General features: G+C 36.3%; 1 protein-coding gene across 3 annotated transcripts in view; it reads right to left on the bottom strand.

Annotated features, from left to right (window-relative positions):
- Marf1 (meiosis regulator and mRNA stability factor 1-like protein) overlaps window positions 1–26,089 on the bottom strand; it is a 655,603-nt gene that overhangs the window by 66,383 nt on the left and 563,131 nt on the right. For all 3 annotated transcript variants that reach the window (XM_090397518.1, XM_090397519.1, XM_090397520.1), the window contains one exon: window positions 20,815–21,018. In XM_090397518.1, the coding sequence (XP_090253644.1) occupies window positions 20,815–21,018 (204 nt within the window). The remainder of the gene's footprint in view (window positions 1–20,814; window positions 21,019–26,089) is intronic.

The raw sequence follows: 26,089 nt of genomic DNA, 5'->3' as shown, positions 1-26,089 counted from the left end.
ATTTTTCAATCTTCATATGATTGATTTTATTGTTACTTCAATTTCATCTGTGTTTTCTGCCTATAGCATTTTTGAGAATTTTATTGCTTCTTCACCATCATATAATTTGGCAAACAGTTTCCCCATTGTGAATACCTAAATATACTAGTCTTTCTACGACTAGTATATTTAGGTATTCACAAATTTCTTTTCTCAGATTTCAGATCACTCTTCATACTTGTTTCTGTGCACCTTAAAAGTTAGATTTCAGTTAATTAAGAGGGTGATGTTAAATCCGGTTTTATTTTATAGCCGGGTATATTTTTGGCTTATTATCTTAGATTTCAGTTGTTTCAAGTAACCTTACCAATAATTTTTACTTTATGAGTCTAATTTTGTTGTTTATTTTTAATAAGCTGATGTCTTTTATTCCCTTATAGGGAGTAGGTGAGGTCTTTTAACCCTATCTAGCTTTTGGAGATTGAGTGGGCAGTTCAATCTCCACTGGTAGCCAATCAGAGATAGCTGGCCCATGACTATAACTAATTATAAGTGACAACCAATGAAGAGATGGGCAAACAAGTGCTGCCATCTCTTGGCACCTAACCCAACAGGATATGTTAGGGTTAGGTGCCCCACACAGAGTTAAACTTAACAACTTCATAATAAGAAACACTTAGGCCAATCCATCAAACTACATTTTAAATGAACAAAAATAAACTTTCAGCAATTCCGAGAGAATTAAACAGATCAGATAATTATAAACCGTTTTTGCTTTTAGAGTTCAAGGTATTAGTAATCATTCATTCCATATTCACGATGAGAGAGGAATGTAACTGAAGAACCATAACAGTCATTTTCCAGTAGTGGAGAGAAAATTCAAACAAACTCTGCTACCATTCTAAAATGAAGAATATAAGTTCTCACATAACAATGGAAGTACATGTTAATTTCTTAATTTCTCAGCTCTCTAGCCAACCTGGTTGGCCGAGTGTTCAGTGCATCTGCTCTCCAATCAACAGGCTGTGGATTTGAACCCCACCACAGGCATGGATGTTTGTAGTTGTCTTTGGGTGAGAGATGAATTTTGTTGCCTGGTGTGAGACCAGCACCCCACTTAATGGAGGCCTGAAGTGTCTTGAAAAAGTTCCATGTTTGTTCTCTTGAGCAGGGATTCCAAACTAGGTAAAAAATTAATAATAAAAAAATATATAAAATCAATAAATAGAAAAAAAAATCCCAAGTCTACTCATGGATGTACTACAGTACATATACTGTAAAACTATAGACTGTACTATAGTTTTACAAACAAACATTTTGTGGGTGGGAGGCATATAAAAAAAGTACCTTGAAAACAAACATATATATCAGTAGCTATTAAGACTGTATGGTCATACACTTCTTAAATAAAATCTCCAATTAATTCTTAAAATTTATGAAAATTCTAGATCCAGTTTATTCCATACTCACATTTCCCTCTCTTACTGCTAGACTTTCCTTCTCATCTCTAGCTGTTATTCTTCTCTGTTGCTAGTCAATGAAATGCTGTGTTATGTCGTTCAGATTGCATCAGTCATATCTGGGTTTTTGCTTCACATTTTAACAACATAGCTGTCAAGATGTGCTTTTGTCTGGAGGTAAATATCTCACAAAAATCTTCTTCAATATTTTCTTGCTTTATAAGTCTAATATTTCTCTATGCACACTGAATAAAATTTGTTTTGTAAGTGCTCTGCTATCTACAATGGTATGTGCTGACAGTCTACACAATTATTTACATAAAGGTTCACTCTTGACTGCTTTTACATTGTGAATGTTTTACAAAACAAATACACATCATAATAAAAAAATTGTAATTAATTAACAGAATGTGTATTTTATTTGAATAACTTATTCAAGAAATATATACAGTGTTTTGGCAAAACTCTCCCAAAGAGCATCTACAATCATTTTTGGGTAAGAAACTGCACACTCATTCAGCAGATAACACACCCATATCTGTGGAAGATATTCCAAGCTTTTGTTATAGACCTTCTTGACTACTGTGTATTAAGAATAATTGGGGGAAAGGTACAAACCTCAAGTTCAGGGTAGGTACTTCAGCTTTTAATAAACACTCTGTAACATGATTCATTGTCTCATTAATAAAAAAGTGGCTGACTGGTGGAGAATCAAATTCTGCTGAGATTCAGAAGATATTCTAGTCACAATGAAAATTTTATTTTATTTATATGGTTACTCATCTAAGAAGTGAATATAAGGGAAATTATAACTTCCTTAGATGTTATTTTCTACTTTCCATTTAAACAGTGGGAAGAGGGATGGTAACAAATTGGATAGGAGAAAACACTATTGAATAATAAATAACTAGGTTTGAACTCATGTTTATTTATAATAGATATATTTCTTAGACATGTTTCACTGTCTATATGGCTAACAGCATATTCAGGAGGATGCATAACATAAGTAAAAAAATAAATAAATACAGTAAATAAACGTTTTCAGCTGCTAATATCTATGAATTGAAATGAGTGGAATAATAGTTTAATCACAAGTACCATTAGGCATTGTGCATGCAGCATGTTGTGTAAACAACACTGTTGTTTACACAATGTGATTGCTGGATAGGATAGGATAGGACAGGCCTTCAATGTTACACATAGTAATTAATGACTTCCACATGTTGTATTGGTTTTTATTTAGTATGTCTTTTGAACAGATGACCTTGGATACCATCCTTGAACAACCAGTCAAGGTAATTCTCTTCCAAGCAGGGCATGGAGGATGTGCACATAAGTATTTTCGTCACACTTTTTTCTTTTCGTTTGTTTTCAACATTCGCTGAAACAACTGAAATCCAGACACCTGATCATTCCAGGATTATATGGTGTGCTCAAAGTTCACAGACATCCCTCTATGTCCAATAGTGGATAGAAGTTCTCCAACATATCACAATCCAATGACACAGTCTTATGTCATTGGATAAAGGGCTATTTTATTTATTTTTTTGGTAAAATAAATAAAATATGTGAATCAAAGTCTATGATTGCACATTTTGATAACTGCACTCAAAAGTGACAGTTTCACAAAGGATGTTAGTATCCTAATTCAAATCTGTAACATTTGTGGATTTATGCTTCCTTGAGGGGGAAAAAACCCAAACTACAATAAGGTTGGGATGGGAAAGAATAGGCTGTCTTCTTTTAGACAATGTATAACAGCAGTATTCCCTTTTATTTTTGACATACAATATGCACATGAAAAACATTTTGTGTGCAAGTTTCCACATCAGCCCCAACATGCAGTAGCCTGTGCTCACAATAGTAAAAATCACAAGACACAAATTCTTAATTTGATACACCTAAGGTGACAACAAATCATACAAGATGCATGACCTTTTAACCAACATCTTGTACAAGATGTTGGTTAAAAGATCTGGTATGTTGCATGCTAAATATTTCTATAAGATCAACCTAAATGGTAACTCATTTAGCTACTTAAATACTGCAATATACATGGCATTTATAAACAAATTATGTCACATTTGTCCAGCTACTCAAAACTTAAATGAATTTGCAGTTTCTTTTCTGCTTCAATTTTGGCAGTTACATTTTGAGAGTTTAACACACTAAAACCACTAATGTAACATTTCTCATATTACATTGCTGCTCTTTTTCTCTCTAGTTATAGCCTGTAAAATTGTGAGCAGCAAATTAGTTTGTTTAAATTCATGTTGCTACAGAAATCCATCACTGTTTACATGAGTTCAAGAGAGTATACTGTCTAAACAGTACACGCTAAACAAATATGCCTCTCCAACTAGCTAATGTCAGCTTCAGTTCACTCACACAATGTAATGCATTAAGTCTGAATGAGATAGAGTAACATTAGATCAGAGACATTGGAGAAATTACCAAATAAAATAAGTGACAAGTATGATTTATATAAATCTCAACTTAAACATAATATGTTCCTTGTAATGTGTCTGTAAGTCGAATGTTCATAAGGTGAATTTATTTTTTTCATAAGATATATTATTAAATTTATTTATCTAACAATGAACTTTGGTGTATCGTAAAATGTTCATAAGTGTGAGGTTCTGCGTTAATATGAATTGGGGGCTGCATTTATTTGCCTATTATTAAATCTTAAATGACAGAGAATTTATAATGTATTACCTTCCATTCAGATTTAACAAGTATCTAAATTCTCGACGTAATACTTGTATATTAATAAATAGAAATTGAATGTAAATGAAATGATAATAACATCCTTGATTTGAAATTTGCTGAATATTGTATTGTCAAATGTCTTATTAAAGAAAAAAAAAAAGGGGGAAGGAAAGCAATTTAGAAATGGGTGAAGTATGTGTTACTATGTGAACATTAGGCTAAAATCCCAGACAAGATAAGAAGATTAAATCATGACCTGAGGCCATCACGTACGCAAAGGTCTACGTTGCACGGGGGGGAGGGGGGGGTGTCTCCCATGGGTGAGAACAAGAAGCGTCAGAAGGCATTGCAGAGGAATTGAGGTTCCGTGTGAAGGTCATCGAGGGAGTATATAGTTTTTTGCGACACAAAAACGAGGCTTTTTGCCTTTTGCCTCAGATCTGTTCCAGTCGTTTCCAGAGAAAGGAAGTTCCAGTGAGATTAGGATGAGATGAATGAGAGCAACTATGCGGCCAAGTAGAATGGCAACGTAGGCCGAGAAGGAAATGCAGAACCTCGTGGACCAACATCGGTAGCAGTGCTTCGTGAACATCGTAGGCAATGAATCGTGATCGTATTCGCATATCTACCTTCCAGAAGTATCAGCCAGGTAACCTCATTGAAAAGGGACCAGATGAAGAAAATGTGAGCCGTATAATTCCAATTGATGATCGCAAGTATAAGCCAGTGAGATCCCGACACCTTGGCAAAGTAAGAACTTTTTAAAAAATTTTGTATACAAAGAAAGTTAGATTGTGACGGTAAAAGGGACTAATTAGAATTGTGACTTATGAAGTGCTGTAGGACTTTAGGAGTTGAACCATGAATAGGGAATGATTGATCTGAGTCAGAAAACTTGAAAAGGTGCAGTGTGAAAATATTTAGTTTGTCATTGTCAGGTAGTTCTTGAACCATTAATTGTGTGAAAATAATCTAGGAGTGTTAAGTAATTAGAAGGACATCCCATTTTAATAGTATTAGATAACATTTCATGTTGTAAGGGAACTAGAATGCCCATGTTAAGTCGAATTATCTTAACTTACCATTCATACCAACATTAGTTAAGTTAGTGTCTATGAAGATAATTGTAACTTGCTTTATTAGTAATGAATAAATTTTTTTTTGTCAACCAAATAACTTGCCTGATCACTAATCTCAATGCACCACTCATAAAGAGAACCTATGCATAAAATTATTGGGGATAGTCATGATTGCAGTGTGAAATAAGAATATATTAGATTATTGTGTTTAAAAATAGAGAAGGAAAGATACAGGATAATGTGCCATACTAGGCGTTTGCTCTTAGATAAAGAAATTTCTGTTATCTATAGAATTTTGGTGGCGCAGCATAAACAAATAAATTTTCTGAAATTTAAAACAGGGTTAACACTAGTATAATTGGCTCTAGCCAGAGGCATTTCCTTTGTCTATCGAGTTTTGCACACGTGGGCAATACACTTATAGTGGCCAAGGGTTAGAGGTAATAATAAGGGTAGAGTCTATAAGAATTGTATAGGACAAAATTTTAGAGTTGAGGAAATAACAAGCAAAAAATAAAAATAATACACCATAGGCTAAGATTTAAGGAAAGGATACAAGATCATATAGTAAACACAATCAACAAATAAATTTATACTCATAAATATATCATAAAGATATATATATATACAGGGTGTTCGGGATAAATTTGACAGTTTCGTAAGGAAAAAGAAAATCTTCTTTGTATCTATTAAATTTAATGAATTGACAAAAAAACATTACAGGCAGAGTTAATTACAATACTATCAACAAGATTTACTCAAAATAACCACCATTAGCATCGATCACAGCTTCAATTCTGCTTCGGAACCTCGAACAAGCTGATGCTACAGTCTCCCTGGGAAGGGCCGCAAAAACTGTTTTAATTTTATCCATTAACTGGGCTTTTGTATTACTGGAAGCGCGATTGGTGTCTTTTTCAACTGCGCCCCATACAAAATAATCCATGGTGTTAAGGTCTGGGGAGTTTGGAGGCCAAACATTTGGACTGGTGAAGTCGTAGAAATTTTCAGACAACCATTTTTGACTTTTCCCAGAGGTGTGGCAAGGGGCCGAATCCTGCTGCCATACATACGGCCTACCATTGGCTACCCTTGTTATCCAGGGCTTGACTACAGTTAGCAACTCCACGAACAAAGCCCGAATTCCAATGCCAGGGTTCTTCAACACCTGTTCCTGCAGATTTGCGAGGAATTCTGCTGTACGAACGCAATCAGATCGTCTGCTAGGGATCTTTCTTCTTGCTACATCCTCGTAGTCACCATTGCAAGTCTCTAGTTCATGCCTGATTGTTTTTACTGTATTCAGGGAGCATTGGGCAGCAGTCGTAATATCCTTATTTTGATGGCGGGCACGAATCATCATGATACAAGTTATTCTCTTCCATGATTCAGGTGGGTTCCAGCTATCCATCCTTTCTGACATCTTGTATATGAATGAAGAAGGGTCCAAACTTTTAAATGAAGAGAAGTGTGTGTTAATACATGTAACTTACGGAAAAATATAATTAATTATAAATATGTCAAATTTATCCCGAACACCCTGTATATATAAAATTTTACACTATAGAATGTTCAGAAGTACAAACTGTTCATATCTTGAAAGTTTGTAAGTAGACCTGTAATTCATTTTTATAGTACATTCAAAAACTGACTAAATTAGAAATTCTAAAAGCAAAAATTTTTTGCATGCAGTTACTAGGGATGTACACTCATTTTTGACTGGTGTACACATCCATGCATGCACAGCTTAGAGGGAACATTGTATAACAGAATGAAAGTTTATATTAACGAGTTAAGGTTTCCATGAGTAATTACTTTTGTTTTCTGTAAAATTTATTTCAATTGCAATAGTCTTTTTTATGTATTTAATAAGGTTTCCATGAGTAATTACTTTTGTTTTCTGTAAAATTTATTTCAATTGCAATAGTCTTTTTTATGTATTTAATAAGGTTTCAATGAGTAATTACTTTTGTTTTTTGTAAAATTTATTTCAATTGCAATAGCCTTTTTTATGTAGATTCTTATGTATATTTTCAATCATATACTTCAAGTTTCCCTTCGTATCTGTAAATAATAGTATATCACGTGCATATTTTAGATGATGTAAATCTAAAATCTATTCACTCTTTTACCAGTTCTTCTGAGTATAGATTAAATAAATATGGTGAAAATGGAGATCCATGAATGGCACTTCTCTTAACTAGTATTTTAGAAGTTTCAACTGCTTCAAATTTTATTGCCATGCATTTTTATAGTAATAGAGTATGATACTGAGTATTATTTCCTCTTTTATTTTTTGTTTTAAAATTTCAAAAAAATTATTCCTGCTTAGTTAAGTCAAATGCTTGCTATAGATCAGCAATATTTTTTTTAAGATTTTTTTTTTTCATAATGCAAATATTATTGAAAAAAAAAAAGGAGTTTAAACAATAATCAAACTTTGGTGACTCACCTGCAAATCCTAAATAAAGCATTGGTTGATTTGATTCTGAAAGCATGTGGAGCAGTTTTCTGAAGGACAGAAAAATCAGAACCCCATGGTGGACCCATAAAGTGAAAAAATGAAGGAAAAGAAGAAACTTTAGCTATTGAAGGTTCCTAGCAAGCATACTAGTATGCACTTTGAGAGAATACAGAGAAAAATATAAGAAAGTAATGTGATGAAATGGTGGAAAGAATACTGCAAAAGGAATCAGAGATAATAAAGTGATGTGAAACTGAAGATACAAATATCTTAGATATTTCGAGTAATTGCTTTCAAATACTCTTAAATGAAACGAGAAATGACAGAATAGTAGCCTACTTACCATCTTCTTTAATAGAACATATTAAAGAAGAAGGAAATCAGGAGTATATAACAATGCTTCAGGCAGAAAAAAGCCATCAAAACTAGAAATGTGGTAGCTGGTGGAGATGATATGCACCAGAATTTCTCAAATATGAAAGTATAGAAGTTTTACAGTGGCTGCACTGCATAATTCAAAAGTCAGGGTCAGAAGATCAAATTTCAGATAAGTGGAATAAAGATTTCATAGTACTCATCTATAGTTATTATGAGAACCGAATGTGAAAATTAAAGAGGAATTTCTCTATTGAGTATTCCTGGTAAGATTTATTTAAGATTAACTGAGAAGAGCCTAAGAAAAATTATGGAAAAGAAATCCAGAGAAGAACAAGTAGGATTCAAGTCAAACGGGTTGTTAGATCTGATTTTTTCTTTAAGACAGACAATTTGAGATATCATGGGAATATAACAAGGATCTATATTTAAGTTTTGTAAATCCAAAAAAGGAATATCATAAGGTGCTAAGAGAAAAGCTGTTCAAAATGTTATAATTATATAGAACAGGACATTATATACTAAACAATACATACTCTATATTTAAGTTGAAGGTCAAAAGTTAGAATTCAAAGATGTGCAAGGGAGATGGTTTGATGTAAATCAAGTGTAAGACAAGAGTGCACTCCATCTCCACTGTTATTCACCATCTATATGAATAATATTATGAAGGATAGCAGCAGCAAACAAAGTAGATATCAAGGAGATATTCTCAGCTCTTTATGTAGATGATGTTATACTTCTCAATAAATCAAATACAGATATTCAGGATTCCTTAACTAAATGGAACAATGCTTTCACAAATGTAGCATGAAAATTAACATTAAAAAGACCAAAACTATGAAAACAGGATGAAACATGGAAAATTTCAACTGCATTCTGAATGGAGAATCTATGGAACAAGCAAAATATTTCAGCTATTTGGGTATAATTTTTAGTGAAGATAGCAATATGAAAATCAAACAAAGAAGATAGAAGTTGGTATTGTGTGGAGTCAACTGAATTAAACATATAATGAGAGAAATTATTATTATTATTATCATTATTGTTCCGGGCAACTCCAAGGAGTCGACAGACTCATCGAGGGAGGCCCCAACATCATGTCAATAACAACCATTCGACATCGACACAGTATCTATCATACCTTGCCTTGAACTCATTCACGGTCGTAGCACCCACCACAGACTCTGGGAGCTTATTCCACTCATTCACCACTCTCCAAGTAATAAACCTAGCTCTAACACCCTTGTCAACCACGCTCTTGCCCAGCTTCCATGCATGGCCCCAAGTCCTCCCACCACCAGTCATATTTTCAAAAATATCTTCTGAATCAATCTTATAGAAACCCTTCAGTAATTTGAATGTCTCAATCATATCACCCCTCCTTCGCCTATCGTCCAATCTCTGCAACCTACAAATCTTCAATCTATTCTCATAAGGTTCATTCCACAGACCTTCAATCATCTTGGTCACTCGTCTCTGGATCCTCTCCACTTCCTCCCCATCACGAAGAAACCCTGGTGCCAATAACTGTGCACAGTAGTCCAGATGGGGTCTTATCAAGGCTCGATACAGAGGAACAACAACTTGTTTGTCTCTGCATGTTAAAGTATTTTTCAGAAGCCAAGTGATTTGATGAGCTGATTTAGTCACTTTTGCAATGTGCCCCCTAAACTTCAATTCCCTACCCAACAACACTCCCAAATCCCTGGCCTCATCAATCTCCTGGAATACGGTTCCACCAATGCGATATACTGCTGCTATTCTTTTCACCCCAAAGTGCATAACCTTACATTTTGCCACATTAAATTGACATCCATTTTTCCTAGCCCAGTCCTCCAAACTATCAAAATCATCCTGTAAAATTTTGACATCCTGCGCACTCACAATTGCTCTACCCAACTTTGCATCATCAGCAAACAAGTGAACAATTCCTTTCAAATCCTTTCCTATATCATTGATGAACAAACTGAAAAGCAGTGGTCCAAGAACAGAGCCCAGCGGCACACCACTAGTCACAAGCCGTCTTTTAGACTCCACTCCTGAATAAACCACTCTCTGGTATCTCTCCTTCAACCACCCTCCTATCCATCTCCTAACCCTATATTTATCCCCATTTGCTCCAGTTTACTGATTAGGGTTCCATGTGGTATCCTGTCAAAGGCCTTGGCAAGATCCAGTAGTATCACTGTAAATAAACCCATTATCCCTATCCAGTTCAGCCGTCACTGTGTTATAAAACATGAGCAAGTTACTGAGGCATGATCTACCCTTCACAAAACCATGTTGTCCCCCATACAATATCTCATTTTCATCTATCCAATCCTGTATTCTTTTCTTGACTAAATTCTCAAAGACCTTGACAATGATTCCTGATATGCTAATCGGTCGGTAATTTACAACAGCAGTCTTGAAACCACCTTTATGCAGTGGAACTATTTTCCCCTCTTTCCACCCACTCGGGACTAACCCAGACCAGAGACTCAAATTAAACAAAATGGTCAAGGGTACTAACAATTCTTTAGCTGCTTCTCGTACGACACGAGCTGGTATACCATCCAATCCCACGGATGTATTGACATTGAGGTTATGCAATAGAGTACTCACCTCCACTTCATTCACCACAATTCCTGTATAATCTACTGGTTTATTCGTTTCTGCAATGTCACCACCTGGATGATATATACTTGCAAAGTGCTCACTCAGTAACTCAACTATATCTACTGATTCAGTTACCTCCCTACCATCGGCATTCTTTAAATTCATTCTGCCATGTACATTTTTCCTTTTACTTGCTACATATCTAAAAAACTGTTTAGAATTCTCTTTAGCTTGCATGGCCAATGTTCTTTTGTAATCCTTTTTTGCTTTTCTTACCACACTCGTTACCCTTCTGGCCTGCGCTTTATACCGTTCATGTGCCTGCCGGTCACCTTTCTCCTTAAATTCCCTCCATAGTTGTTTCTTTTTTTGCAGCTCAAGCTTAATGGTGTTATTCATCCATTTAACCCCTACTTGATTTATTATTCGGACTCTAGGTATACAGTCAGCCATTGCTTCATGCAAACACTTCTTAACTGCCTCCCATGCACTATCAACTTCTAGTCCTTGCAGTTGTACATGCCATGGCACTGAACCAATCAAACTCCTAAGCTTGTCATACTTTCCAGCCCGATAATTGCACATGTACCCTGTCTTAATTGAAAATTCCACACCTTTAGCCACCTCCTAAGTCAAGACCCTATGATCACTCTCACCAATTGGTAGCAATGTGGTCATATTTGTTACAGCCAAATCCTCAGATGTAATTACTAGGTCAAGCACTCTCTGACCCCCTAGTATTTTCCATTACATGCTGTCGCAGATAGTTATCCCTTAATAACCGCATAAAATCCAATTCCTTCCTCCCGTGTGTCCTCTCCTCACTCCAATCAATGCGACCATAGTTGAAATCTCCCATAATAATTACCCTCCTTCCACTCATTTCTTCTATTTGCTTGTGCATACTGTCACCACCATCTTTTCCATCACCTGGTCTATAGCAACACCCAACTGTATATTTAGTTCTGCTAGCCACAATCTCACACCAAATGGCCTCAAATGTGCTCTTTTCTCTATCCTGCAATTCAACTTCTATTCTCCTTGGCTGTAGCTCATCAGCTATCATCAACAATACTCCTCCCCCCATTTTATTCTCCCTGTCACTCCTGAACACACTATACCCATCGCATTCAATCCCACTAGCTATATCATCTACAGTTAGCCATGATTCACTAATACCAATAACCTGTGGTCTGGAAGTGCCAACCATGGCCAAAAATTCTTCCTTCTTGTTCCTAATACTCCTAGCATTAGTGTACATGAATTTAAGACCCCCATTAGCCCCAACCCTACCTTGATGCCTTATATTAACTATCCCACTCTGATTTGTTATCCTTATTCGCTCGGGCATATTATGTTCATTCATACATTCAACTGCGTCCCTAAGGACTGAATATCTACCCCACCCCCTTAATAAATCTAGTTTCCCTGAATTTACACATCTACTACATTCAGCAACACCTTCTCAAGTCTCCTTACACCGTAACCATTCAAATGCAAGCCATCCATGTTATATAGATCCTTTTGCCCATCGAACTCACTCCACACATCCACAAATTCCACACCACTCGTCATACATAGCCCACACATAAAGTCATTCGCAATTATGGCCCTCCTTTTAAACGCTTCACTGTCATACCGTGGCAAAAGACTAATCATTCTAACTCTCTGACTCTTTTCTTTTGCTACCTCAAACAATTCATTCAGGTCTTCTATCATTTCCATTTTATCTCCTTTCAAATCATTCGTACCTGCCACAACAATCATTTCTTTCACCCTTTCCTTTTGCTCTCTAATAGACTCAGTTACATCCTTTATGGTCGCACCAGGTTGGTACAATTTTGTCAAATCCTCTACTAACACACCTCGTACTAACGAGTCTCCATACAGCATTCTATCCTTCATTTTGTTCATGTTCACACTCATATGCCTATTTTTCCTGTCTCATACTTTTTATTATTGGCTGGTTCATTCAGTCGACTTTTGCTCATACGCTCTAGCTGCTGTTTTGCCCTTTGTATCGCACCATTCAACAACGCGATCTCATTCATTGCATCTATCTCATCTTTTTTATTCTCTGTAAAACCATTAATACTATCATTCACACTTTCTACATTCACACTCTCACAATTCTCTGGTACAACCTCGCCGTTTCTTATCCTATCCCTATTTTCTTCATTCCGAAGTTTGACAAAAATATCACACTCATGATCCGAAATACACTTCAATTCCTCATTCTCCCTACATTTTCTACACACATTCACTTCTTTATTATCATCTAACCACACTCTGACCGCACTCTGCAAAGCATACATTTTGCAGATAGTACACTGTATCATCTCCTTTACATTACCGTTCTTGAAAGAAGATGGCGAACCATCATTACTGGCCGCCATTTTCCTTCGTACTGGAGCCATACTTACTAGTAACGTATTTTATCAAATTATAAATTATAAACACCAAAAACACAGAAACGACGCACTAAGATATGCAAGGCAAACAATACTACGCAATATTAAAGTAAATTTATCAACGATAACTGAAAATAACACATCTCTTCAGGAGCTTTCACAAACACTACAAATCCCTCTAGCGGCGACTTCCCGGCATAGATTATGTTATAAAACACTTTAGTACACTAACTACACTAATAAAACTACAATAATATGCTAAAATTACACAATTAAATCTAACAAAATATTAATAAATCAACAAAAATCACAATTCTTTCAGGAGCTCTCCGACAGTACGTCCTTTCACCAGGTAGCCTTGACACCAGCTATTGAAAACACTAAACTGGATGTATACAAGTTAGCGTTCAAACCAGTTTTAACTTATGAATCTGAGAGCTAGGTTAGAAAGAGAACACAGATCAAAGACTAACAATATTAGAGGGTGCCAAAATAGGACTTTAGATCTTTTGTCCATTACAATTGTATTGTTTCACTTATTCACTGTCGTGTATACATGCTGTGTTGTGCTCTGATGATGCTGATTTGAAATTCAGCGAAATATAAGAAGTTAATAAAACATCTTTTTATAAAAGTTTGTCTGGTGTTGTTAATACCATTAAAAATAAGTCATGAATAGCTGTCAACACCTAAGATTATCTATTAGATCGATGGTTAAATTTTATCGCCCATTTTAGGAAAAGGATGGATATGAAATTGTTTCCATGCATTGGGATAAATACCAGACATGAGTAATAGATTGTAGAGATGATGTAGGATGGGTATTAAATGGTTCAAAGGTGATTTGTGTCTACGAGAGTCACATTGTGTGCTGGAAAGATTTGTTGCTTTCTAAGGACCAGAGATAGAGATGCCTTACATTTACCATTTTTTCCAGGACTTTACAAAGATAGCTAGTCAGAGCAATGGGATGATAACTGCTGGATCTTTGCAACGACAATTGACTTAGGCCAAGAGTCCGGAAACTCTTCCTCTGTAAATATTCTGTTGTATAGTAAGAGGAGGAGATTCATAGAAGACGATGGGAGGTGTTTTATCATCTCATAATGGATGTCATTCAAGCTGAGTGCACTAGGGGGAGACAGCAAAACAGCTCTTTTGAGTTCCTCCTTAACAAATCGCTCCTAGAGATCCTAGTAAAATTTTCTCCAAAAGTGTCTGTAATAGCTTTGGGATCAGCAACAATACATCCATTATAATCCAAGGTAGACGAATGGCATGTTCTGCATATACCTTTCATCTTCCAGATTTTATGCCATACAATTTTTATACTGGTTGTTTGATAACTTGATGATGTAAATTTAATCCAGGATTGTTTCTGAATCTGATGTCTCACATAACATGCTTTGGCTCAAGCTTGTTTAAATGCTATTAAGTTTGTTATAGTAGGATATCCCCAAAATGTATCCTATGCTCTATCTTGATTTTTTTTGGCTACTTGGCACTCTCAGTTCCACCAAGTCTTTGGATGGGATGGAAATCAGGATGATGTTTTTGGAATTGCTGTGGTTGCTGCATGGACAACAGTCTGTTATATACTTGACTGCTTCAGTATTAAATTTTGCAAGTTGGGAAAATGTATTCCAGTCAGCCTGGTCCATTTTCCATGGGTGTATGCAGACATGGTTCCTGTGAAGACAGTACTGAAAAGTGGAAAACAATTGCTTCGATATATGTTTTCATCAACATCCCATGTGAGCAGTGGAAGGATGTCAGGGGAGCAGATTGCAAGATTAATTGCAGAATAAGAGCAGGTAGGCATATGGAAGAAGGTATTTACTCCATTTTTAATTAGGGAAGAGGTCATCATTGTTGAGCGTTTGCTCAATGATACAACCTTATCTATTCATTTTGGCTACTGCCTCAGCCCATACTCCTATTGGCACTACCCTACTCTGTGGGGTAGTGCCATTAGGAGTATGGGCTGAGGCAGTTGCATTATGAGATTAATGAGTTCTGTTTCATTTAATTCAGAACTCAGCAGTAAATATTATTATTATTATGTGACACCTCCAGGGAGTCCAAAGACTCATTGAGGGAGAGTGTGCAAACAGCAGTAATGGGCATACTGTGATTAGAAACCCCACAGATAGGTGAATCACTACTGCTTCCAGAGCAGTATTAAGCTGAACATAATGGAAAGGGTTATGACTACCCATGAGAATAGCTACTCCACCACGTGCAGGTCCATCTCTAGTTCTGTCCATGTGTACAAGAGTCATATTGCTGAAGGTAGGAACCTCACTGGATTTTAAATAAGTGTCCTGCATAAACAAGAAGGTTTGTGTTTCTGCAGTAGGTGCTTGATATTATCAATATTCCAGAAAAACCCACAACAGTTCCATCATAAAAATTTTCCTATTGTTTAGTCTTCATAGACTTGTTTGATTTCCATGAGGTTGAGGACTTGCCCTTATAGGATTTATATTTCTCATTAGATTTTGGGAAGTATGGAACACCAGTGTCCATCTCTTCCTCTGGAAAAATATCCAATACATCATCAGATGTGTTAAGATCATTGGGTAATTTTAAGTTGCTTTCAGTGGATACTGAAGTATGCATTTTTTCTGTGGAAGGGGGTTGGAATTTGTCTTTAAGTGATAACCTTGCCATAATTTTTTTTCACAAGTAGATCTCATTGAATGGAACCATTTTTGGACTGGGACTGTACATTGTATACATTTGATGCACTCAACAGAGAAAACAGTCATGATTGTAAAGGTTAGGTGTGGTGAAATTATCAAATGGTGGAATAGACATACGAGTTTGAGCTACTGTTGATATTTTTTTATTGTTACCTTCTCAGCATAAGAGGATCTCAGAACAGGTGTGGTGGTGGTTGCTAACTTTCTTTTTGCATTGCTTTGTTTTTATATTTCTTTCTCATCTTTCAACTTCTGACATACATGTGGCAGTTTACACATTTGGCATTTTTTTTAGAGCAAAATTTGTTATATGTTAAAGATACCAAGTAATTTTATAACCTTGGTTTTAATCCTTTTCCCCGAGTAAGCAAACAGATAAGTTTGTGCCTGAACATAGTTCAAGTTTCATGGTAGTGCAACACCAAGGCAACTCGTGGTAAAGGTGGAGCAAGCTCTGATCACTATCCTTGATATTTCCCATAATGTAAAACACATCTCCTAGGAGATGTATGATGTTAAACATTATGGGTGGGGGTCACTACCCAGACCGGTTTCAACCTTTTTTGAGGTCTCATCAGTGAGTAAGCAGACCCTGAAATGCCAAGGTTTTAGTAATACAGGGCTTATCAATTTTACCTATGCAAGGTGCTTAGACCTTATTAAGTAAGAATATCCAGATGAGAGAAAGATGTGGCAAGTTTTTTACCTTTGGTATAATATATGTTAAAGATACCAAGTAATTTTATAACCTTGGTTTTAATCCTTTTCCCCAAGTAAGCATACAGATAAGTTTGCACCTGAGCAGATAAATTTCATCTTTGTTAAAAAAAAAAAAAAACTTGCCACAAAAAAAATTGTTATGCTCTTTACTACCACATTGGGCACAGGTGGAAGAGCCATGATAGGCAGTTTGGGCATGTCTGTCCGTATTTCTGGTTGGAACCAGGTGACCATCCCTACAGATCATAATGCACATCATACCTAACATCCCTGATCTTTCAGCTCCGAACATATCTCATTATTAGAAAATGAGTGTTTTATGGGGTGTAACTGTCATTGGTATTCTACCACTGATGTTGCTCTGAGAGTTTTTTGGAATATTGTTGACATGAGGACATAGCCAGGATCTGTGGTCTCCACAAAACATAGTTTCTTAACTGTTTTGTGGAGACCACAGATCCACAAATTCTATATCATTTCTTTTGCACTATCTTCATATATACTCATTGAATATCAATGCCCTCATCTCAGTTCACCTCTATCATAGCATGGTAGGAGACTAACAATCTTCACATTCTTGATCCTCAGTTTTTGCTGGCCAGCAGTTATCATACCAATGCTCTGACTAGCTATCTTTGTAAAGTCTTGGAAAAAACGATAAATGCAAGGCTTCTCTGGTTCTTAGAAAGCAACAAATTTCTTTCCAGCACACAATGTGGCTCTCTTAGACACCAATCATCTTTGGACCATTTAATATCCATCCTGCATCATCTCTACAATCCTCTTCTAGCAACTCCTTTACATCCTCTCCCACAGAATACTTCTTGCCTCTCATATTATTTGTACCAACTAAGACAATCACTTCCTTTGACTTACCTTTTTGCATTCGGATGGTGTGGCTAATATCGTGAATTTTTGCACTCAGGAAACTTGATTTTGTCATACTTTCGTTAAGTACTCCTCTGATCATTGAGTCTCCATACTAAATTTCTTCTTAACTTGTTTTTCTTATTTCTTCAGTCAGTCTTTATTACTTCTTAAGATCATCTGCTTCTTTCTTTTTTCAGCCCTGCTTAACTCTTGCCATTTCTGTGATTTTTTGATTTTGTGCTTTATCTTATGAAAAGTCCTATTAAGTTCAGGGAAACTTAAGCAATTAGGGTGGAAGCAAGTGAGTTTGTGTGAAGGCACCCATGAAGTGAGTGAGTGTGAGAATGATCAAATGAGGAATCTAGTCTCTCAAGCAAAAATATTGAATAGGGTAGTCAATTCAGAAAGTAAAGGTGGGTGGGGGGTAAAGGGATGCTACAGTTTCTATATACTAATGCAAAGAGTATTAGGAACAAGAGGGAGGAGTTTTTGGCATTGCAACCTTGCCAAACGTTACAGGTATTTAGTGAGATTTGGCTAAAAGCAGATGATGTAGTTACAAGGATAGAATGTGGAGGTTAGTATTTTCAGGGAATATAGAGAAGATAGGAATGGGGGGGGGGTATCATCAGATGAATTGCAGCCAAAAAGAATAGGAGACAGGCAGGAAGATGGTGGTTCATTTGAAGCAATCTTGTGTGAGATTAAGACCAATAAGACAAAATATACAGCTGGTTGTTGCTATAAGCCTAGAAGTTTCACGAATGATCTAGAAGACATGCATCGCTGAATTAGTACAATGAGTACAGGTCGAGTGATTATTATGGGGAACTTCAACAATGGAGATATAGGCTGGAAGGAAGAAAGATCACATGGCATGAAGGAAACAGAATTTATACACCTGCTGAGAGATAATTACTTAAGGCAGCATGTGATGGAGGGGGACTAGGGAGTATTGGACCTGGTCATAGGATCAGAAGAGCTATCCATAACCAAGGTGACACTGCCTCCAATTGGTGAAAGTGACCATTCGGTCTTGACTTGGGAGATTGTAAAACATGAGCAATTTTCTATCAAGATGGGATATTTGTGGAATGACAAGGCAGGTATTATGACATGCTTAGGAAGAAGCTTAAATCTGTACAATGGCATAAAACATTACAGAGTAAAGATGTTAGTAGTGCATGAGATATAGTTAAGAGTCATCTAAAGGAAGCAGTATTAAATTGTATACTTAGGGTAAGTAGGGTTAATTGGGTAGGAGTTAGATGGATCAATAATATCATTAAGCATGAGCTGCACAAGAAGAAAATACTGTGGAGGGTATATAAAGAGAAAGGTGATCAGCATGATGGCAAAATCAGATTATGAGAAGAATCTAGCTGAGTAGGCCAAAGGAAATCCCAAGGAGTTCTTTCGTTATGTGAAAAATAAGAGGAAGAATTACTATGGAAGATTAACCTTAATGAGTGATGATAGTCATGAGGAGACAGAAGCAGATAAAATAGCTGAGTTACTGAGTGACCACTTTGCAAGGATTTATGATCCTAGTGAGGTTATTGCTTTAACCTATGTGATAGACATTAATGTGGGAACAGGGGTAGATGAATTGGAGGTTCTTAGGATATTATTTATTATTCAGGCCTCCAATGAGTCAAAAGACTCATCGTGGGAGGTCCTTCCTAAGAACATAAAGTCTGTCAAGACTCATCGAGGGGAGGTCCCCCCCCTAAGAATATTGCAGAATCTCAATGTAAATACAACTGTGGGATTAGATGGGATATCAGCTAGGGTTCTACAAGAATGTGCAAGGGACTGCTTAGGTAGAGGTAGAGCAAGGTAGAGCCTGGAGCTCTACCAGTCTCAGCTCTGGTAGAGCTCCAAGGGAGTGGAAAGGGGGCAAAATAATTCCTTTGCATAAGGGGGAGGTTCTAAGACTACAGTAGCAAATTATAGACCAATCAGTATCTCAGATGTGGTTGTAAAAGTTCTAGAAACATTGGTAAAAAAAGAGAATTCAAGAATGGGTAGATAAAAATATGATACTGTATGAGGGTCAACATGAATATGTGAAGGGTTAGTCCTAGCCTCAGTAATTGACTAACTTTTTATAATAGAGTAACAGCTAAGTTGGATAAAGGAAATGGTTACACAATGATTTGTGGCATATGACAGAATACCACATGGAACTCTGTTACATAAATTAGAACAAATGGGGGATGGATACTACACTGGTTAAATGGACAGGAGAGTGGCTGCTAGACAGATATCAAAAAGTGGATATGGAGGGGCAGAATTGAGGTGAAAACAAGTGACTATTGATGCGCTGCAAAGTTCAGTGCTGGGACCACTGTTGTTTAATTTGTACATAAATGATATAGGAAATAACCTGAAAGGAAATATTCAGTTGTTTGCTGATGATACAAAATTAGGTAAAGTAACAGTTAATCAAGGCGATGTGGAGAGCTTGCAGGACGATTAATGTGGAGAAATGTAAAGTTATGTATTTTGTGATAAATATATTACAAGACATGTATTATATTGATGTCACAGTACTCCAGGACATGAAGCTAGAGATTTAGGGGTGGTTGTAGACAGAGAGTTAAAGTTTAGAGAACATATTGCAAAGGTTGCCCATAAGATTGCTTGGCTATTGAAGAAACATTAACAAGTAGAGATAAGGAAGCTGTCATTCCTTTATAAGGTCTTGATATGCTAACATCTGGATTACTGTGCTTAAGTCTGGTCCCCTGAGTTTCTTGGGGATGAGGAAGTGGTGGAGAGTATTCAGAGGTGAGTGACAAGATGGTGAGTGGCCTGCGGAACATTCCCTATGAGGATAGATTGAAGGTGTGTGGATTGCAGAAGTTGGTTGATAGGAGAAAAAGAGGGGATATGATAGAAACATTTAAGTTGCATAAAGGGTTTTATAGGATAGATGCAAGGAAATATTTCAGCACTTGGCTAGAGGGACCAGAACAAGGGGTCATCCCTGAAAGTTGATTAAAGGTGTAGTTAGTAAGGGTATAAGAACTAGATTTTTTGCTTGGAGAGATGTGATGAGTGGAATGGGTTGCCAGAGTCAGTTGAGTGCTTTGTCTGTTAATGGGTTCAAGGAGTGGTATAATAGATTGTGTGGATAGAATAGATCTTCCACGATGAGTCTTCTGACTCCATGGAAGTGCTCGTATAATAATAATTACTATAAAAAACTAATTATTCTAAGAAAAGAATACAAAAATAAAAATCACTAATATCACAGGAGCATTAAATACGCCGATTGTTCAATATATGTAATCATTTTTATATAATTCGCTACTAATATAAAAACAATCATGTCTGTATGTATAACAATATATCAAAAACTAGATTTTGAATTAAATTGGTTAGGCTGCACTAAATTTATATATTTTGGATTTACTTATTTTTATCCTTCACCTTTATTACTTCCTTCAGTTCTTGATATACAGTTGGCATATTGACAGAATGGCCAAATCTTTTTTGATACATGAAACACAATTCATCTACGGGCATTTTTCCTTCTGATCTTTCCATAAGCAAACGTTGAACTCTCAGTGATATCTGGTGCACAAACCCTTGATCTATAATTGTCAAAACTGGTCCTGGAATTCCTTCTATTATCTATGACAGAAAAAGGAAATTAGCACTTATTAAATCAAATATATATATAGGGTTGGCAAATAAGTTCGTTCAGTTTATGCCGCTTTGCCAACACTATTGCACAGTTGAAAGGTGACATTCCACATAACCTTTCAGTGAATTTTCATTCAGCCTACTTCAGTTGCATGTGTGTAATATATTTTTAGAAATGGAAGGAAATAACGTACATTACCGGCATATTTTGCTTTTTTATTTCAAAAAAGGAAAATGAGTTGCAGAGGCCCATAAAAAATATGCAGCATATATATGGGGATGGTGTCTTAACAGAATGCGTATGCCAAGTGGTTTGCCAAATTCTGCTCTGGAGATTTTGACGTCAGTGATGCGGCTCGCGCTGGCCACCCAACCGAGGTTGATTTGAGTGTTGTGCAGGATATCGTCGACAAAAATCCGTCAGAAACAGTGCGGGAGATTGCTGCAGTACTAAACATATCCCATACAAGTGTTGAAAACCATTTGCACAAGCTGGGATATGTTTCAAAACTCAATGTTTGGTTGAGGCCAATATGACTGCTCGCATATCCATCTGCGATTCGCTGCGACGTCGCCAAGAAAATGACCCATTTTTGACACGGATGATTACAGGAGATGAAAAATGGGTTGTGTACGATAACATGGTATGTAAAAGATCATGAGGGCACAAGAGCGAACTGCCGCAAACAACCTCGAAAGCGGGATTGCACCCAAAGAAGATCATGCTCTCTGTGTGGTGGGATTATAAAGGTGTTGTCCACTATGAGGTGCTACCTCGTAGTGGACAACACCTTTATAATCCCAACAGTGGACAACAGTGGTCAGGAACGATTGATTCAACTGTCTATTGCTCACAGTTAACTCGACTGGCTTGTGCAATTAGCACAAAGCATCCTGCATTGGCAAATCAGAAAGGGGTTGTCTTTCACCACGACAAAGGCAGACCCCACACATCGTTAACAACCTGGAGTAAATTGTTATGTCTTGGCTGGGATGTTTTGCCACATCCTCCATATTCACCGTACCTGGCATTTTCAGATTACCACTTATTCCAATCGTTGCAGAATTCTCTGAACGGGAAAACCTTCGCTAATAAGGAGGCTGTCAAAAGACACCTGGATCAGTTTTTCACCAGTAAATGTCAGGAGTTTTATGAATGGAGCATAATAAAGTTAGTGGACAAATGGCAAGAGGTCATCGATAAAGAGGGTGAATATATAATTGACTAGTATGTATTATATATATTAAATAAAATGTGTTTCATTCCACTCTGAAAAACCGAATGAACTTATTTGCCAACCCAATATATATATATATATTGGAAGTCTAGCTGACCCTCAAAGTAGTGCAAGGTCTTGCACTACTTTGAGGGTAAGCTAGACTTCCAATACGTGAAGGCGCAAACTTGACTTGTTTGTCTGTTTGCTTACTTGGGAAATGGAGTAAAACCAGGTTTAAAATAGCTTGGTATTTTTAACATTTATTATACCCAAGGTAAAATACTTTCTACATATATATATATACACACACACACACACTGTGTGTGTGTATATATGTATTTTAAATACTTTTATTTAATAAAGATATAAATCCACAAACACGCAAAGGATTACCTAAAGTTGAAATTAAAAGTACCATACAGCTCTTTAATGGTTAAAACACAATGCATGAAACTGAACTTAACATTTTGATACTGGTTACATATGCAGACAAAAAGCTCACATGCTGTCCACCCTTTGCCAATTGGCAATGAACATGCATACACTAGCTAAGGATGAACCACATTTTTACCTGTATATGAAAAATTTTCAGAACTACAGCCAACTGTGGACATAAATTTAATGCCAGCATACTAATAAATTATAAGATATTACACATAAAAGGTGTTATTATTTCATACAAATGAAATTACAATATGTTTTTGGCAAAAGTTACACATTTCCTAAGGATGTAGTTAAGGAATTAACGTACAGTGTTTAACAGAAAATTATTTAGACACGCATTTCGATATGGAATATGTCAACCCCGAACTGAGACACAGCTCTCATAATGTTGTACCATGCTTAGCGCCAAGTGATTCCAGAGTTTTTCAGGCAAACTGGTCCACTCCTCCTTCAGAGCAAGGATAAGGCACCTGTTTGTTTTCTGGAGGGGAATTTCGAGCAGCAATGTGTCTCCCTATTATGTCCCAAAATTGTTCAATGGGGTTGGGGTCTGGGGGAGAGTGCTAGCCACTTCACTCAATTAATATCCTCTGCAATCTTGCATCTATTCTGCTGTGGCGTTAGTTTTTGTTTTGCCTCTATGCTAACTGTTGGCTTTGTTATTCAATGCCGGTGGTTAAAATTTCATATTTTTTAAAGTTTTAAGTCTATTCTTGCAATGTCAAAGAGGTGAAACAGCAGTTTTAATGATGATCTCCAGAAAGAATTCAAATTTATTAAACTGGACAAGCTGAATAGAAAGAAATACAGGACGGCCTGAACGAGGAACTCACCACACGCACAGAAACAGAAGAAACTCACGTATTTGATCAGTGAACCCTCATGAAATCTATAATTGTGAGGCAGTTGGATACATGGAATACAGAAAACATTCCTGTATCTGATATATGGATACAGATGTTTTCTGAAATGAGCGAAAAATGCCGACTTTAAGACTTTTGTAATATTGTAGAGTTTATTCTTTGTCTTTCAGGAAGTACAGCACCTGTTGAGAGAATATTTTCTGTTATGAACAGTATGTGGTCAAAGGAGAAATCTAGATTAAGTGTTCACACGATGAGGGCTATGTTAGTTGTAAGACAAAATTGTGTCACGGAATGCGAGAAGTTTTATGATAAGGTGTTGAAAGACCAAAATTTGCTGTGTAAGATCACTTCATCGGAGAAATATTCATGGAACGATCGGGGTGAAATACAGTCCTCTTCTACGTCTACCTACATTTTTGCACGAATTCTGTCTTACTTTTTCATGAATAGAGAATATTCCATAAACCCCATCCCATTTTTGCCATCCCGATGTCCCGTTTTTGTCTCAAGGAAATATGGTCAGCCTACTGTTAGTATGTTGAAGAGTAGAGTAGAGAGTACTCTATAGATATATAAAGTACTCAACAGAGTACAATATAGAGAAGGCTGGGACCAAAGTGATCTGCAGCTTCTCCCAAATGCTTCTTAATGCCCAAGAAGTATACAAATACAGTAATTATCATTTATCTGACATTCAAAACAGGAATACTTCAATTATGCTGACCACTGCATGTCAAACAATTTCTGGAACAGTTGCATGTATTTGTACTTCAATTATCTGACTCTTCAATTATTAGAATGGCAATGGATTCCTGATGTAGTTTGATAAATGGTATATTACTGTACTACAGCAAGGCACGTGTACAATTTGGTACAATTTGGACCAAACTTTAACAAAATGTATGAGAACTGACTGACTAATGTCTGTTATTTTTTGTGTTTAGTCAATGCCTAGATGGGTTAACAATAATGTTAAATGTAATTTTAAGTTCACAGATAAATAAAAATAAAATAAATGTCGAAATTGAATGTTTTTGTTGTTTTGCTGTTGTGCTTAATAATACTGATAAATTTAGCAGATAGTTGCTCAGCAAACTACTATACTATAGTTTGTCTTCTGGTCTTTGCAATTGGAATGCTAGATTCCTCTCTGGTCCTTAACTACCCATTACGGCAGATGATTTCCTGTCATACAGCGAGGCTATGAACATAGCTTCGCTGTATGATACTCCATCTTTTTTCATTTGACAAACCTTACAGTTGCAGGCATGGACTTCTGTGGCTAATTGGTTCAAAAGATATATTTCAGTGATTACACCACATTTTTTTATTATTCAGTTATATAAAACAATGAAATAATAGTTCCCGACAAATTTCGTAAATCTTAGGATTTACATCTTCAGGGGGGTAAATAATATAACTGAAAGTTTAAACAAGAGAATTAATAAATACAAATCATAACCGTCTGGCTATTCATAAAACTCAAATAACAGAATACAGATATATAACGTTATTGACGTTGAACAATACTGGACGATGTCACGTGTTCTTGTTCTCGTTCATACAGTCTGAGCTCAGATTGAGGTAGATTTTTTATTAGAGCTGACCACACTTGATGGAGAATTAAACCTTGATTTTTATTGCATTCTGTGATATACCAACAAGTTCCATAGCCTTGTTGACATCAATTTTACTGAATTCCTTGCATACCTCCTGCTCACCATCAGTGGTTCTTCCCCCTTCCCCTGTTCTCAAGTTCTGCATTGTTATAATCAAAAGAAGGAGTACTTTAATTGAACTGCACATTAAACACCTCTACTATATCCTCCTCAGTGTTTATCATTCTCCCATTATCACTGACCAACATACTCCCATAATCATTCTTCCTTCTGCTAGCCAGATATAAAAAAAAACTCCCTAGGATTTCTTTTAGCGTTGTTTGCTAACTGCTGCTGATACTACACTTTTGCTTTAATCTCCTGATCTTTGGAATACACTCAGTTATTGCCTTTGTCAGATACTTCCTGATTAAAGTCCAAATTAAAGTAATTATTCTTAACGCAGTAATAGTGGTCTCCTGATCTCTTTCATCAGGTTTCTCAACTTTTTTACCTTCCACTTTTCTCAGTACCTCTCTCTCTAAGCATCCTACTCTTGCTCAACTTTGACCTGTGTAATCAACAACATCATCCAAATCTGTTAGACCTCCTTATATCCATCCCCACATTACCCTCATTCACATTAATATCTCCTTGCCACTTTCACTCATTCCTGACACATTACTGCTGTCCCAACTGAAAGTGGTGAATTCTTCTTGTTTCCTATATTTTATGCAGACATGCACTCCCTAGTCCCTTGCCTACCACATTTTTATTTACTAGGATGCAAACATACATGAAGCAGTGCTTTTTTTTTTTTTATTCCTTTGAAGTACAGTATGTAAAACAACAGAACTTAAGGCATTAGTTATACTTGTAGACTTTGTGACTTAAAGTAAACAGGCACTGTAAGGTTTAAAAGATATATTTC

The sequence above is a fragment of the Typopeltis vanoorti genome, chromosome 9, assembly GCF_054136105.1.
Source record: "Typopeltis vanoorti isolate ZY-2024b chromosome 9, IOZ_Tvanoo_1.0, whole genome shotgun sequence".
Lineage (NCBI taxonomy): Eukaryota > Metazoa > Arthropoda > Arachnida > Uropygi > Thelyphonidae > Typopeltis > Typopeltis vanoorti.
This window is presented reverse-complemented; position numbering and strand designations above follow the sequence as displayed.